The sequence below is a fragment of the Anser anser genome (assembly GCF_964211835.1).
Source record: "Anser anser genome assembly, chromosome: Z".
In the NCBI taxonomy this organism is placed as follows: Eukaryota; Metazoa; Chordata; class Aves; order Anseriformes; family Anatidae; genus Anser; species Anser anser.
Window position 1 is genome coordinate 37,906,623 of NC_139723.1, and position 17,452 is coordinate 37,924,074.

The 17,452-nt window shown below is 35.9% G+C and overlaps 1 protein-coding gene across 1 annotated transcript in view; it reads left to right on the plus strand.

The window, feature by feature from the left end:
* The window catches only part of CHSY3 (chondroitin sulfate synthase 3), a 176,191-nt gene extending 161,484 nt beyond the window's left edge, over window positions 1–14,707 (plus strand). The window contains exon 3 of the mRNA XM_083817709.1: window positions 8,530–14,707. Within this exon, the coding sequence (XP_083673835.1) occupies window positions 8,530–10,095 (1,566 nt within the window). The 3' untranslated portion in view covers window positions 10,096–14,707. The remainder of the gene's footprint in view (window positions 1–8,529) is intronic.
* Window positions 14,708–17,452: the final 2,745 nt, after the last annotated feature.

Here is a 17,452-nt window from a genome sequence, read left to right on the forward strand (position 1 = left end):
GCTGGTTGGAGCCTAAGGAGAGGGTTAGTGGCACTAGGCAGGCCAAACCCAAGAGAGTTGAAAGGGACAAGGCCTAGCTTCCTTGAACCTGTTGGCTTCTGAAATGCAACATTTTCCACAGCTGTTTCACTTAGGTAATTTAGAGGGTCATTTTAGACATTTTGCTATTTTCTTGCAGGTGTGCTGCAGTACTTGTATGTCAGTGCTGTTGGTTTATCATAGAATATTAAAATATCCTGAGTTGAAAGGCACCCACAAGGATCATCAAGTCCAGCTCCTGGCTCCGCATAGGACCACCCAAAAGTCAGACTGTATGTCCGAGAGCATTGTCCAAATGCTTCTTGAACTCTGGCAGCCTCAGTGCCATGACCACTGCCCTGGGGAGCCTGTCCCAGTGCCCAACCACCCTCTCAGTGAAGAATCTTTTCCTAACATCCAGAAGTTCTTGTATTTAGCATTCTTTTTTAACATAGGCTTTTTCATTGTACAGGCTTGTAGGATTGGTGACCTATTCCTAATAACAGAAGAGCTGGTAAAATCATATAAAAGAACAGCATGACTTCATACATCCTTCTTGTATTGTCTCTCCTACTTTGAGGGAAAGCTTTCAGATCTGGAGTGGTTTTGTTTGTTTGTTTGTTTTGTTTTGTTTTGTTTTAATGTAAAACTATGCCAAAAAAGAGATGTCAAGAAAAATCTGCTACTCGTAACAGAGCAGTACTGTTTCATGAGAGCTTTATCTCAGATTTCCTTGATATCGTTTGGCGTAAAGAGTGCTGAGCTTATTTCAGACCAATGGCTTGGCTCATGTGAGAAAGGAGATGTGGGTAAACACTCTGTAAAGGTTTGATGTTAAGCTTTATGATTTTATGATTTATTAATCTAAGGTGTGAGCAAACAGAAGAGTTACAAGTAACGCACAATTCTACTGATTACAAGAGTCAAAAAAACTGTTATTTTGAATTATGAATTTATTTTGTTATGAACATTACATATCATATCTAGCTTAACTGTAAATAAGAAGATAGACCACATTGTAGTGAGTGAGCAGTCCTAATGGTGAAACACTATTAATTGAACTCATGGTGTGTACTTGTAAATTTTCTGCTTACCAGCCCCTACACGCCAGAGCTGGAATTGATACATCAAGTTTTGTTCATTCTGGGGACAATGTCAGCAGGATGGCTGTTGATTCTGGTGCCTGAGTTATTTAATGTGTCTGTTAATGATGAGTGAAACAGAATATAGTGTTCAGCACTTTCTTCTGCTGCTTTATTGGCACAAACTTATTTCTCCAGGAAGAATTAGCAGATGTGCCTGTCACTATGCAGGAAGATATAACTGTTGTAAATATGGCATTTTATAATCACTCTTAGATTATAATTATAAGCCAGTTCTTCCTGTGTTGTACCCGGCTGCATCATATATTAAAGTGATGTGCATAGTATGAAGGTATTCAACCCCTTACAATAATGTGAATAGTAAACCATGAATCCTTGTTCTGTTTTTGTGGCAAAATATTCCACAAAGTTGTTACTCAGATGCATTATAAACTACAAATAAATGGGTTTGTTATAAAAATAAGGCTATTACAATTATTGTTTTAAGTTGTAAAGCTGGTTGTTAGATGTTACATTAAGTGGAAACATAAGAAACTGCTGTTGGCTAAGAACTGTGAATAGAGAAAGGATGCAAAGTACTTTCAGTGTAATATCTGTAAGAAGCTTGTCTGCTGCCAATTAATATGTAATTAATTCTTACTAAGAAACAAACACTATCATTAGGAGAAAATGAGTGGATCTCTCAAGTCATAGATTCCCCTTTTCAGAAGAAATCTGTTTTTTATAACCTGATGAAACTCAAAGTTATATATATTACCAGTATTGAAAATCTGATCTAAAACTTTTTCTTCTGACAGCTAAAAATTCCTTTGTAATTTCCTACCCAGGTAATCCAATGGCTAGTTTGCTCTAGTTAATCTCTCTCTTATTTTCTTAATATATTCAGAGACAGTGTGATCCTTATCCTTCATTTTCTGAAGTTAAAAAAGCCAAATAACATTACGTTCTTCTAATAGAACAGTTTGCAGTCCTGGCAAATCTCATTGGCATTGATTTGATCCCACACTTTTGATAAAGATGCAGGTTCAGATTTGTCTGTAATTGTCTGCTGTGTCTTTCAGAAATACACTGACCAATGAAACACAGAATCTCATTTTTCTTTTCGGTGGAGGAAACACTGATGTCTCATTCTCTGTTCAATTTTCCATCACCTTGTCTGCTAATATACTTACATTCTCTTTAATATATTTACGTTTTCTTTACTTGTCAGTTATTCCCAGTTTAAAAGGTCAACTTTCCTAATACGTTTAATCACCTACTTCCTATAATCATGGATGTATGGTTTTGTATGTTGGAATTTCTGAAACTACTGCTTCAAGTTCCCTGGCTCTTCTTGTTGGATGTCTCTTCCTCTTGTCTGATCATGATGCCTTCTCTTTTGTGTCATAAGCTGTGCTCCACATGTTGTGCCAGTGCACTAGTTACCCAGAAGGTTCTGTAAATAACTTTCCTCTAAACTAACAGTCCCCCATTTCAACACAACTAGTTGTTGCCACTCTGTTATCCAGTTCATATGCATTTTGTACTTTCAGTCTTAATCCTTATCTTGTTTAGGCTGACAGTTTTTCTCATAACACTACGCCATGAGACTTGCAGAAATCTGTTTCATGTCTGGAAGTTTATGATCACCCACTGGAAAGCTTAAAGTTGCGTTGTATTCCACAACATATTATTGAGAACATCCTACTGTGCCTGTAGCTGTATCTCAGCCTGCACCTGAACTGTCTTTTTGTTTGTTTTCACTTTCTCCTTGGTTCAGGTACTTACCTTGCTGGTGTTCAGCCAGACAGTATCACCCCAGGCTCAGATTTTATATACATTCCTCATATGGATGAAGTGTCTCTCGAAATCATCGGAAAATATTGAATAATTCTTTATATTTTGGAGACCTAAACTCTAAAAAGCAGGGTGAAGAAAAAACAGTAATAGTTCTTGGTCATATTTCTGAATTTTTTAAAAGCTAAGTTTAGATAAATTGGTGGACAGTTTAGTAGTATTATGGATTTAAGAATACCTGGAGTGGATGGAGGATTAAGTATCATGTCCTCACTGTTACAGAGAGACTGTTTTAAGTAATACTCAAAGAAAAAAAATCTGTTGATTTAAAAATGACCATTTGCATTCTATCTTTTAATGAATGATAGTTTTGCAATAATAAAAGTGTGTTGGTTTGGGCTTTTGTGTGTCTGTAGTAAGAACTTTCCTTTTTTATTACATCAGTGAATCAGTAAGACACTAAGATTGCAAAGAGTTCAGGGCTTGCAATGCAAATTACATTCTGCTTACGTATTATCTATTGTATTTCTCTCCCACAATAATAAAGCATCGCCTTTATTCTAATTTGGTTCTTATCTTTTCTCTTCTTCTTCTTTTTTTCTTTTTCTTTTGTTCCTGCTTGCAGTTCAGAGTTCCTTTGAGCATGATTAGGTTATCGGTGTTTCTTGCCAACTTCTAATTTCAGCTGGCATGAAAAGAGGCAAGCAGAAACCCTTGCCAATTCTTGTGTTAGTTGTGCTGTAAGAATTATTCTGAAGGCAGCAAACTCTTCAGGAAAGTCACAAAGTCATGCAGTGTGAAAAATTAAAACGCTGTGCATCCCTTTATTGAATTGAAAATAATTTCTCCCATTCACTACTTTCAGTAAAAAAGTAGTGAAAGTGATTCAGTAAAGTGATTGTATCATGTCAGGGGAAATGTTCCTTTGACCAAGTACGCTTTCTCTGCAGAAACCTGTAGAAGCGGGGACAGATATAAGAGAATAAAGGCATATTGTAATACAGCCTCAACCTCAGCACCACCAATCTGTAGTGTAGAGAAATTCGATCTTTGTGTTTAACATGTCAATATTGGAAGACTCCCATTAAGCTGTCCACTCAGATTTGAAATGCATGTAGAAGTTTTTCATCCACAGCTTGTTGTACCAGTAAATTCTGTGATTGAGCTATGTCAGTATTTGCATTTCTGTTTTTGAATCTTGAGAGCATTATTGCATGTGTCAGAGCTCTCAATGTGAGAGGAGACAGTGATTATTCCTATCCACTTCCCTTATGGTGCTATCTTGGGGATGGCCCTCTCTGGATTACTCTCTTCCACCCTAGTCATCTAATGGTACACGTGCATGATCATTTGATGACCTTGGTTAGTGCCTTTCTCTTCCTATGTTATTGATTTCCCTTGATGGGACACCAAGGTATTGACAAGGTACCTGTGTGTGGTGTTTGAGATTCAGGTGCACTATGGACTTACACAATGGTACAGTGATGTTTCTGATTCACTCTGGACTTGTCCAAATGATTGCATGTGTCCCATTTGCTTCTTCTTTCAGCACAACTGAACAGTGAGGTGACATTTGCATAGAATTGCCTATTGTATAACTTTCCAGAGCGCTAACAACTGGCACACAGTCTGTTATCATTCAGGTGTAATTAGGATTGCCTTCTTCACAAGTGCTGTACATTTTTCTACAGAGAATTTAATCTATTTTATTACCTAGACATTCAAAATCATGAGAACTTTTTCAGGCAGATTTATTTTTACCATGCTGAATGATTTTAGTTTAGATTATTATATCTTACTGCCTCCCAAGTCACCTCTTTTTCCAGGTCACTTATGACTGCACTGACCAGTTCATGCCATTGCACAAGTCTGTCATTCAAGAAAGCTAACCATCTTCCCTTTTGCTTCCTAGGCTGAACCAGACTAAACAGACCTATTATTTAGAAATTTCAGAGAAAAGCATCACATTTAGCTGAATTTGAATTATAAGAAGACATTTTTCTCCTACAGAAAATAGTAATAAATAAATATTTTATGTGGCACCAAGATTTAAAAAAGGAAAAAAAAAAGTTGAGAAAAACAGCATTTTGATAATGCCAATGCAAATTTCAGATCTGAAATTCCATAAAAGTAAACCAGTTGTTTTAGAAAAAAAAAGAGAGAGAGAGAGAGAGAGAATTCCAACATAGAATATTTCCATCAAAAATTAAGTTTGTTTCCACTAGATTACTTGAAATCAGTCATTGTTCTGACTACTATACCAGCACTTTGCAAAGGGGAAAAAAAAAAAAAAAAAAAAAAGAAATTTGGAGTATTCTGTTAGCATATTGTTTCAAGAACTGAATTTCTCTTTTATTTGTTCTCTGTATTATAGTAGCGTTTGGGAATTAAGATGTGCAATGGGTGAACAGCAAATAAGAAAAATTCTTATCTTCAGGAAGAGTTTATAGTTTCAGTGTCATATATGTTCTGGACTGTTTTCTCATTATTGAGATGTATTAAAATTGTTCAGTAACAGCAGTGAAAATGAATTAGTACAGTTTTCTATATGTGTGAAAATATTATATTACTGAGTTGATGCAAACTTTTTTCATTGCTGCTGTTAATCTGTTGTTGATTATCAAAGGCTAAGTCATTAGTATAATGGAGTACATCTTCTCACTATGATTTCAGTGGAGCATATCTAATAAACTAAGGCATCTGAAATTGGAATGTAATAAAAATGCACTATTTATGTTAACAGAATATTCCTGTTGAATGAGTGCTGCTAATGAATCTGCTGTGAAGCCAAGCTTGTAATTAGTCAACGGTTATGGAAGAATTTGCACAATAAGATAGTGTTTAGATTTACAGTGGCAGTTTGTCATCTGTTAAAAATCTTTGGGGTAAAATATATATATAATATATATATATACTTCTTTAAGTGAAACTTGCTGTTCAGATAAGCAAATAAGGTAAATTTGTAAAGGTGGTTATGGTTGTTTCAGTTTTACTCAAAAAACATTTTTATGGATGAAGAAGAGAAACTCAAGTGATTCTTTGCTTAAGAGGACTTAGGAAATAGAGGAGTGTCAGGAATTGTGGAGAAGGATGTTGATGCCATTCAGTAATTAAACAGCCTTCCCTTCTTTCTTTCATTTAAAAAGAAGTTATACATCTTCTTTCTCTTCTATAAGGGGATTGTAATGTGAAATTCTAAATGTGAAAATTACAGATTCAACTTCTTTTCTGGAAAATAACATAACCTTTCCAGTAGTTTTATGATTAATAAAACACTAGTACTTTTGGCATCCTAAGAAGACAGAAGATCTAGCTGTTGGGATTTGTGACTGAAAGGAAAATATAAAAGCACAGTCAACTTGCAGAACACACAGTAGACAGCTTTAAATAAATTGTGCAAGGAAGGGAGTGAAGCTTACAACTGGAGAGACGGAAATCTCACCTGACCATTTGATGTTTTCTCATGATTCAAAATGTAAATTGTAGAGGGAGAAGGGAAAATGATTATTACAAAAATAAGGCATCCTCACCCAGGCCATTCCCAAGCACTTTTCTCTGGGATTCAGTCCTTCATCCTGTAATCTGCCTGTCCTGCCAATGTTGATCTCTCATCCATGAGGAAGCCGTATTTTGATTTCACCAGCACTACTGATGAAACCCTGCCCGGAGAGGTTTTGGGGTCTCCCTCCTTGGAGATCTTCAGAAGCTGTCTGGACATGATCCTGGGCAACCTGCTGTAGGTGACCATGCTTAACCAGAGGGGTTGTCCCTTCCAACCACAACCATTCTGGGATTATGGGACTTAGTACTGATAACGCTGGTGCCTGTTTCCTGTGGTAGCGAGGAAATCACCCAAACCATGTTGCTGGTTCGTCTCATCTCAAGTAAGAACCAAAATACCTCTTTCTCAAGATAAGACGTGGTCTGACATGTTTAGACAGGAGGTGTTCTATGAATTAGGAGTATTTGAGTCTTCTTTTAACTATATACATGTTTTCCACTGGTGCTCTCACTCTGGAATATCTGCTATGTTAAAAGTGAAGTTAAGATCACTGAAGATAGTTTGCAGAATTAGGAAGATTTTTTTTCTCCATGTTGTGACCATAGCCTCAAAAATGCTGAGCTGACTAGCAATGTTTCTTCAACCAGAGTCATTTAGCGCCTGGGTGGGGAGGGGGATTCTAGAAACTTTGTATTGAAACCCTGTGTTTCTCATGTGTATTCCTTGTACGTGGTAATGGACTTTTGAACAATTGTCATGGATCTTAGCTTGTTAAGAGTTATTTTACATTTGTTACCCTATGCTTATTATTACTTCTAGTAACAAGACTTCTGTTCTAGAAAAAAATGCAGTAAAATGGGCTACATGTTTCTAGTCTATGTTGTGTCATCAGATGCCACCTTTCTTGATTTCCTTAGTGTATAAAAGAAAAACTTCAATACAAATCTCAAATCTGATTATAGCTCAAGCTTACTACACCTCCTTGAACAATTTCTACCTAATTAACACATTTGCCTTATGTTTTAATTACAGACCAGTCTGTTTTCAGATAAAAAGAACAGCTTCTTCTTCTTTACCTACTATTCACTGAAAATTATTTTTTTTTTCCTATGGAGTTTGTAGGTATTAACTTCGCAAAGGCTTATGGGTCCATATTTATGAACTTAATGTGTTACTCCTCCATACTGCTCTCCTTTTAAGAATGAATATTCATAACATTAAATGTCTAATGAGCTATGTGCACTTTTAGGAAAGAGGCTGAGTCAGAAAAAGTTTTATGACTTGTTCATACTTCAACTGTTAGCACAGAAGGGTATAAAGTCCAAGTATTCTAAATCTTAGACTTGTGCTTCAGCCATAAAAGGTCTTCTAAAAAGTTAAGAGATACATTACAATTAGTAATTTGACAGAAGTAGAATGACTTTTCTTGTCACAGAAATACATTGGAAATTACTTAGGATGAATTATACTAGCATGATCTGTGATATAGTTGACATACTACTAGATGTATCGCTGCCAGCACACATATTCCAATGATTAAATTTCAGTCCCTTAATTCTTTGTCCCCTTGTTGGTCCCCAACAGGAATAAATAAATAAATAAATAAAAATTGTGGTGGAATGAAGTCCGTTTGCTTAATGAATATTAAGTAGCACTATCCATTTGTGTATGGCTGTAGGAAGTGCAGGCAACTATGTGCTGCATAGATATAAATCCAAGATTTTCTTAAGGAAAAATTTTCAGTGATGCTAAAATTTTAGTAAGGATCTTTGCTAATCATATGTACCTGAAGACAGTGTTTCATGAACAGTCTGATTCAGCCTGCACACAGGAAATCGTAGACCTTTGCAGTACCTACAGACCTTTGCAGTTTGATTAAATAAAGATAATCCCACAATATCTGCCCTTCTGTTTAGTTAGAGGACAGTATTTACTTACTGCAGGCTGTGCTGAAACTGAGACTAAAATCAATCAAAACCAATAGTTGCTGTTAAATACATTAAAGTTTGTGCCTGAAAACACCTATGATCTATCAAAATTCCTAATGATAAACAGTATCAATGTGCTTCATTTTGTAGGTAGAAGCACTTCCACTTAATGTCTTTTTTTTTTTCCTGTCTTTTATTCTAGATGCAACAATTGTTTCATGAAAACTATGAACATAATCGAAAGGGTTACATTCAAGATCTTCACAACAGCAAGATTCACACAGCCATAACCCTTCATCCAAACAAAAGACCAGCCTACCAATACAGGCTGCACAATTATATACTGAGCCGCAAAATTTCTGAACTGCGCTATCGGACCATCCAGCTCCATAGGGAACGTGCCCTCATGAGCAAGCTCAGTAACAGTGAAATAAATAAGGAAGATCAGCAACTGGGAGTGTTACCATCTTTCAATCATTTCCAGCCACATGAAAGGGATGAAGTCATCGAGTGGGAATTCCTAACAGGAAAATTTCTTTACTCAATGGTGGAGAACCAGCCACCCCGGCAGAGCCTGAGCAGTGTCCTGCGGGCTGCACTGGATGATGCTGTGATGCAAGTCATGGAAATGATAAATGAGAACTCAAGATCTAGAGGAAGGCTGATTGATTTCAAGGAAATACAGTATGGCTACCGTAGGGTGGATCCTATGCATGGGGTGGAGTACATCCTGGATTTACTGCTTTTGTACAAAAGGCACAAAGGAAGGAAAGTTACAGTTCCAGTAAGACGTCATGCTTACCTTCAGCAATTGTTCAGCAAGCCTTTCTTCAGAGAAGCAGAAGAACTGGATGTAAGAAGCCTGCTGGAGGATACCAACACTGACACACAATCTTTTTCTTTTCTTTCAAATTCTTTAAAGATTTTTTCCTCATCATTCCAAGGCACCAAAGACATTGGGGGACGCAGTGACAAGAAAATACATATTCTTGTCCCTCTTATAGGAAGATTTGACATTTTCTCGAGATTTATGGATAACTTTGAGAAGACTTGCTTGATTCCCAGGCAGAATGTAAAGTTGGCAATAATTCTCTTCAGTTCTGAGTCAGGCCAAGACTCCAGCAAACACATAGAACTGTTGAAAGAATATAGCATTAAGTATCCTACAGCAGATATGACTCTGATTCCTATGGCAGGAAAGTTTTCCAGAGGTTTAGGTCTTGAAATGGCCTCATCTCAATTTGACAATGGCACCTTGCTTCTGTTCTGTGATGTTGATCTGATATTCACACCAGACTTCCTCCAGCGATGCAGAGAGAACACTATTCAGGGAGAACAGGTTTACTACCCTATCATCTTCAGCCAATATGATCCAAAAGTAGTATATGGAGGCAATCCTCCAGCTGACAGTAGTTTTGTTTTCACAAAAAGAACTGGATTTTGGAGGGAGTATGGATTTGGAATAACCTGTATTTACAAAAGTGATCTACTTACTGCTGGTGGATTTGATACCTCAATTCAAGGCTGGGGACTTGAGGATGTAGACCTCTATACTAAAGTGATAACATCTGGCTTGAAGGCTTTTAGAAGTCAAGAAGTAGGAGTTGTTCATATTTTTCACCCAGTTCAGTGTGACCCCAATTTAGATCCAAAACAATATAAAATGTGCTTAGGGTCCAAAGCAAGTACTTTTGCTTCTACCATGCAGCTTGCTGAACTCTGGCTAGAGAAACATTTGGGTGTCAGGTACAATCGAACTCTCTCCTGACATCTCAACCCATTTGGCCTTTTAAGGGGAGTTTACCTCATTATTATTATTATTATTATTTTATTTTGCTGTTGTATTTTTAAACTCCCTCTTTGTTGTCTTCCAAAGACTGTTGACCTCAAACAAGATGAGTCTGCTGTTCACTGATGTTTCTTATACCTACTGAACTGGTTAGGTGAATTGTCAGTTTTCCTTTATTTGAAAGTCAGTCGAGTCATGGCAATCATACGATCCCGTGGAGCACATCCACCATGAGAGACTGCATCAGAAGAGTGTTCTCTTTTGGCTTTAGGATGCAGTATCATTTTTGTTGCATTTCTCAGACTTGATGTGATACAAATATTTTCTGGTGAAGGTACCACAAAAGTGCTTTATGCTTCTTCTGGGGATGGAACTCTGTTAGATAAACTTGAGTTTTATAATTTATATCAGGACTTATATGTATAAACACTACTTTTCTTCATCTTTAAAATTTTTAAAGTAAATGAATAACTATGATTGTAACTTTATTTTTAAAAAAAAAAGAAAAAGAAAAACTGAGGAGTTACTTGCAAATGCAGCTGGTACTGGCTACCAAGGTCCTTAAATGTCTTATTAGAATAACAAACTCCTCATTGTTGTTCACTCTAAGTGTAAATGAACTTTATTTTCACAAGGAACAGAATCTAATCAAATCCTCATGTACACTTCAGGACATTTGTGAACCAATGTCCTTCATTTGCAGGCAAGAAACTATGACACAAGATGGTAATTTATGATAAAGTGCAGGCATACAGTATTATTTTTTTCAAACATATAGTATAAGTTGCCGTTTCTCTTTTTAGAATGAGTCTCTAATATATAATTTTCTTTTACATTCCCTTCTTGAAGCTGCAGTTGATACAGAGTGTTAGAAGTTAAAGCTGTATCTTTTTTTTTTTTTTAATGTTTTCCGTGAATATTGGTACTCAGAAGCAATTTGTTGTTAAAATTAAAATAATTGTAGAATAATTATTTAAGTTTCAGAATTTACTATTGCTGGTCAAAATTCCTTGCCAATATATTTATATTAGTGGAGGTTGTAAGACTATGTTAAGATCTATCTCTCTGGACAGCCTGACGTTGTCATATTACTGATTTACACAGTGAAGTATTTAAAATGATACCAACATAAGAAATAATGAAAATAACTTTTTGTATTTTAGAGAAATGTTTATATGGGGATATATATTTATGTGTGTGTGAGTGTGTGTGTGTGTGCTTATGTCCCTATATATATATGAATATAAAGAGAATAATTTCAAAAGGTGTTCTTTTCAGTTCAGGCAGTGATTTATTGCAATTATTTTTACCACATGCTTGTAACATTTCATATTACAATTTGGTTAGAGCTCAAAGTCATCCAAGAAACCATCAGCATTCAGCCAAACTTTAGTTAATACAGTGGGTACATCCAATAACCTCAGTACCCTGGATTTCAAATTGTACTTCAGAATGAACTGGGCAAAAGAATGTAAGCAATGACTGAAGTTTTCATATGCTAAATACTTTTTCAAGAGTAACTGACCTCCTCTGTGTTTCCTTTCAAACAACAACCAGGAGACTGGAATTTGCTAACATGTCTTTTTGTGTGAAGATATCCTGATAAATTTCCTAAGGCACCGGGAAGGTGCATAGGTCAGTTAATATCTCTTATCTGTGGGTAGCTGTTTTGGATTTGCTATGTAAGGAAAAAGGCATCCCCGAAAGGGAATAAGTAAACTCTGAGTCAAAGGGCTGGCTGTAGCCTTTTTGTATTCTTTAAACAAGGTCATCCCCATTGCCTTGGAAAAGGTAGTAATTGTGTTAGATGAGAACAGATTCATGCTCTTCTGCCCTCCCCAAGGAGTGCTCCTGGCTTATTATTCTCCTGGAGGCTCTTTCCTTCCTAGCCCAGTATTGTTAGCTCAAACATCTGGGAAAAATAAAATTTAGTATTAATTGTGAAGGAATTCTTGTGAATTTCTCTTTCAGCTTGAATGAGTGCAAAGCTTTTGCTATGTTCATCTAGATAGCCAAGAACAAGGAAACATGTTTTATTTGATTAATCTCAACTAACTGACGCAACCCAGATTGCAAATATCTGAAAATGAATAACCATTGATAAAAGTTTGTGATGATTTCATAAACATGAATGAAAATAATTATTTACAAACAAGTTTAAGGAGATAATTATCTGCTGAGGTATAATCCAGTGCTTATTTCATTTTTTAACTTAGTGGACAGAAAGTATTTGCTCAGCTCAAAGTAATATAGTAGACTAGAACAAGAAATGGAACCAATCATTCAATGGGGATCAAGATGTATACAGAGGGCTTGCAGGATCAGGTCCTAAATGATATAAGCAAAATGCTAGTATTTACCAGTATGAATATTTATTTAGTGTCTGACTGGTTCATTTGTTTATATGATGAATTACTTTGTTAAAAACCTGATTATAAATGTTTATTATGAAATATTGCATTGTCTTTTGAAATAACTATCCTGAGATAACTTGAGAACTTGTGTTAGTTTGTTTAAGGAATAATATGCCTTCTATGGAGATCACATTAAAAAAAAAAAGAAAAAAAAAAAAGAAGCACAAAAGTGTTAAAGTAATGTTATGGATATATAGATTAAGATGGGAATGTCTTTGCTATTCAACTGTTTGCTTTTGTCTAGTCTGAATCATAATCTTGATTGTAAAATGAAATTTCTATATGTATGATGTCCCTTTGTAAATGCGTGATTAATGGATTCACAAAAAAAAGAGCATAATGAGCAATTCTTCCAAAAACTCCTCACTCTGGAAATAGGTTTCCTGGTTTCATTGCTATGAAGCAGCTTGCAAACTGCTTGCGCTTTGGCTTTAGACACTGCTGTTCTTAAAACAATCTCAGAAATACAGAGAATCACAGAAATACTGACACCAGCCCCATACTGACATGATTTTCAGCTCACAGTACTTAATTTAACAGAGCATTTATATCTTCCAGATGAACGAAAGACATCAGGTTGGGCTTCCTAAGAGTTGCTGAATATATCGTGCAGCAGAGTGTACTTACTCTCAAGCTGGGGAAAGGCAGAAGGCTGGGGGAAGGCAAGGGGCTTGGCCAAAGGAGTCTGCACCTTCTACCTAAGGCACCTCCTTGGTGCTACCAGTGCTGCTGGATGCCTCTCTTTGGAGCTGCAAGTGTGCAGATGAAGCCATTTGCTGCTGCTGGCTGCTTTTGGGAAGAAAAAACAACAACAACAACAACAACAACAAAACTATTTTAATCAGGACTTGGGAGGAGTGAATGGAGGATGTCAAACTGAGGTTTTGTTGGGTTGGGGTGGCGTGGAGCCTTGTGCAGACCCTCAGTCTCCCTGTCCCCAGGTGGAAAGGGGAGTCTGGTTCCTTTCAAGTTCCCTATTTCCTCTCAAGGGACTTTGTGAAGGAGAGGAAAGACAAAACCAGCAGTCCTTCCACTCAGCTGGGGAGGGGGAGGCGGGGTGGGACGGGGGATGACACTTCACTCTTGAAGATCTACCATATTGTGAGAAACATGGGGAAAAAAGGTGCCAAAGGCTCTGTGCCAAAAAAGCAGTACAGACTTGTCTTCTGCACTCACCAAAGACTAGAAGGATGAGCACAAAAGTGCCTTTGGGAAACTTTGTACCACAGTGTGGTCAAGAGTGCCACACTTCTCTTCAAAAGTTATAATAAGGGTAAAATGGCTCTTAGAAGTGCACTGCAGATTCAGAAGAAATATGGAGATTTCCAAGGAGCATGAGTTAACAACCACTTTCTTTAAATAGAACAAATAAGTAATTTAAAAGTGTTTTGGTTTGGTAATTAGTTACACATACTTTGCCACACAAGGGATTTTTCTCCAAAGAGCAAAACTAGCTTTAAGATACAAACAAAGCACAGCTGCAGTCTACATCTTTTATTTTCCTGCATCCTCAAATCAATTAAAATTATTGGAGAAAACTAAGGACTAAGAACTGGTGAGTTTCTGACTGGAGGACTGTTCTGTGCTTCTGCTCTATTTTTTCAAAAAAGAACCAGATGAGGGAAAAAAGAAGAAGAAAAAGAAAGAAAAAAAGAAGAAAAAGAAAAAGAAGAAAGAAAAAGAAGAAGAAGAAGAAGAAGAAGAAGAAGAAGAAGAAGAAGAAGAAGAAGAAGAAGAAAGAAAAAAGAAAAAGAGAAAAAGAATAAGAAAAAGAAAAAGAAAAAAGAAAAAGAAAAAAAAGAAAAGAAAAAGAAAAAGAGAAAAAGAAAAAGAAAAAGAAAAAGAAAAAGAAAAAGAAAAAGAAAAAGAAAAAGAAAAAGAAAAAGAAAAAGAAAAAGAAAAAGAAAAAGAAAAAGAAAAAGAAAAAGAAAAAGAAAAAGAAAAAGAAAAAGAAAAAGAAAAAGAAAAAGAAAAAGAAAAAGAAAGAAAAAGAAAAAGAAAAAAAGAAAAAGAAAAAGAAAAAGAAAAAGAAAGAAAAAGGAAAAGGAAAAGGAAAAGGAAAAGGAAAAGGAAAAGGAAAAGGAAAAGGAAAAGGAAAAGGAAAAGGAAAAGGAAAAGGAAAAGGAAAAGGAAAAGGAAAAGGAAAAGGAAAAGGAAAAGGAAAAGGAAAAGGAAAAGGAAAAGGAAAAGGAAAAGGAAAAGGAAAAAGAAAAAGAAAAAAAAAGAAAAAGGGAAAGGGAAACAAAAAGGAAAGGGAAGAAGAAGAAGAAGAGGAGGAAAAGAGAAAAAGAGAAAAGAGGAAAGAGAAAGAGAGAAAAAGAGAAAAAGAAAAAGAAATGCCTATAATTGATACATAGAAAAATCAGCCACAAAGTGAGGGTAGCAGTGATGATTAAGGTCCTAAATTGCAGCACAAGATGTTTGGCAAAAGTCTATCTCTTTACAATAACTGAATACCACTGAAGGTTTTTTCTCTGTACTAAGTCTGTATGTAAGTAACATATGAAGTTAAATCAATCCTTTCTTAATTCTTTTATTTCTTAGAATAATTTTATGTACATTTTTTTCTGTCAGCATTTATTCACTTGATTAATAAGCTGGTTTAACATGACTTATCCTCTCCTTCCTATTTTCCTTTCCTTGGGTCTCCCCATTTGCAATATATATTGCAACAGTAGCTGAACATATTTGAGCTAGCACAATACTTCTGTTATGGTTTTATGATGTCACTGCCATATAAAACTGCTGAATGAATTTCCAGTCCTGCTTCAAATTGTTTCCATTTGCCTATACACAAATATATACTATTTGTCACTATAATTTAAAAGTGTTCTGAATATTATTACTTCACCCTTCCTCTGGTCTCCCTTATACTGGATTACCATCAAGGCAAGTAGATGCAAAACCTTTCTTATTCTTAACTCTAGGAAAATGAATAGACTCCAGGGATTTTCTCGATCTCTTTTTATTTTTATTTTTATTTTTCCCCTTCAAATCTTTTATATAAAATCCCAGAAGCAGATTTAGCAATTCCATCATTTTTAACAAAATGAATATTAAAATGGTTATTAAAATGTAAGACAACACATATATAAACTAGATGATGCAAACTGTTATTTTATGCTCTTATTTTCTAGACATATAAGTATTCAACAGATGCTTGACTTCTGTCAGAACTTTGAAGATAAATTTAAGCATCCTTGTTCATTTAGTATTTATTTAGCATTAGTGAAGAGCTTAGCCATGTAGGTAGAGATTGAAAGATCTACTATATTGGATTTTGTTTATTTTGTAGTGCTGGTGGGAAGACTATATCTGGGCAAGTGCCTCTGCTGCACATCAGATGCCTACAGTGTGTTAGTGTTCATAAGTCAGCCATGTCTAGCAATAATTTTAAATGACTATGGGCATAGCATTCGGCTTCATACAGCCAGCAAGATTTACCAGACTTATCTGAACAAATGAGAGACTGATTCTCAGATTCAGCGGGATTCTGATGTAGCATACTCACCCTCTGCTCAGATAGTAAATACATAGGTCAAAAACATCACCTGCCACAATTTCTGTGCACAGCCATTGAAGACATCCCTTCAATAAGGAAACCCCAGCAATGTCATAGGCTCCATGAAGATATTTCTAAAAGTGAAGTATGCTAGCCAACACAGGTGCCCAAAACTTTCAGTTGTTCCTGGCATATAGTGTTTAACTGATTTCATTAAATAAACAAACAAATAAATTAATAAATATCATAGAACAAGATGGGTGATGCAGAAAAACATGCTTGTTCTTGAGATAATTATACTTGGGTGTTTGGGAAGCTTTCATGACTCACACACAGGCTTAGATTAATATGGAGCAATAAATTATTATATATATTTTATACATTCATCAATGTGCTGCTATTTTTGATAAAGGGAAGATGAGCTGACTGAATGCTTTGACAATGATGATTGAACTGTGAGTGAAAGGAGAGAGAACTGCAGAGCACGGTTCAACCTCAGAACCAAAAGTCAGATCTGATCCCAGTAAGTTTTAGACCAGAGCAAGGACAATTCTCCTGAATGTCTGTCTTGGACTGACATAAGTAGAAACCTGTTCATACAAAATATGATAGTATAATGGGATCTACCTCCAGGTGAACAAGCCTGCCAGAGCTCAAGAACTGTTTAGACAACACTCTTGGACACACAGTCTGATTTTTGTGTGGTCCTGTGTGGAGCCAGGATTTGGACTGGATGATTTGTATGGGTTCTTTCCAACTCAGGATATTCTCTGATTCTGTGTAAAGACGTCTGGATAGTAGTACAGAGCTGTTGTAAAAATATCAACCCCAGATATGTGGTTGAAATAGAGTATGCTCACCAATAGCCTTTTATTTGCTGCATTAATACAATGGATTTGCTGGATAAGAAGACCAGAATGAATATGAGTTATGACAGATTATTTTCTCTTGATAAAGCTGAGCAAATTTATTTAAGTGACTGCAGCCAAATTGAGCACTGGCAGTGCAGTAATGAGCCATGCACTCGGCATGTGCTGATACAAGAGGATATCAAAAGGATATAGATGCGTTTAACAACAAAAAAAAAAAGTTTATAGGAAGACGTCTCTCATAAAAGTGATTAAGAAATGCAGTGTTTTCTTCTCCAAAACAGCCTATAGTAGAAAATTTGTGTTGCTTGTACATTTATAACGGTGTCATTTCTTTTACTGTAAACAACAGTTGTTTAAGGGAAGGACACAAGGACAAATCCATGGATCTGCCAGTCGTGTTCAAAAAAGACCAGAAGTGATCACAATTTATCTTACAACACCCTTAGAAGAGAACCTACACTGGCAGAAATATGGGACTAGGCAAAGAAGGAAGCAGGCAAGAAATCAAAGAGAAAATTCCGTTTCTTCTTTTCCTTCCATACATTTGG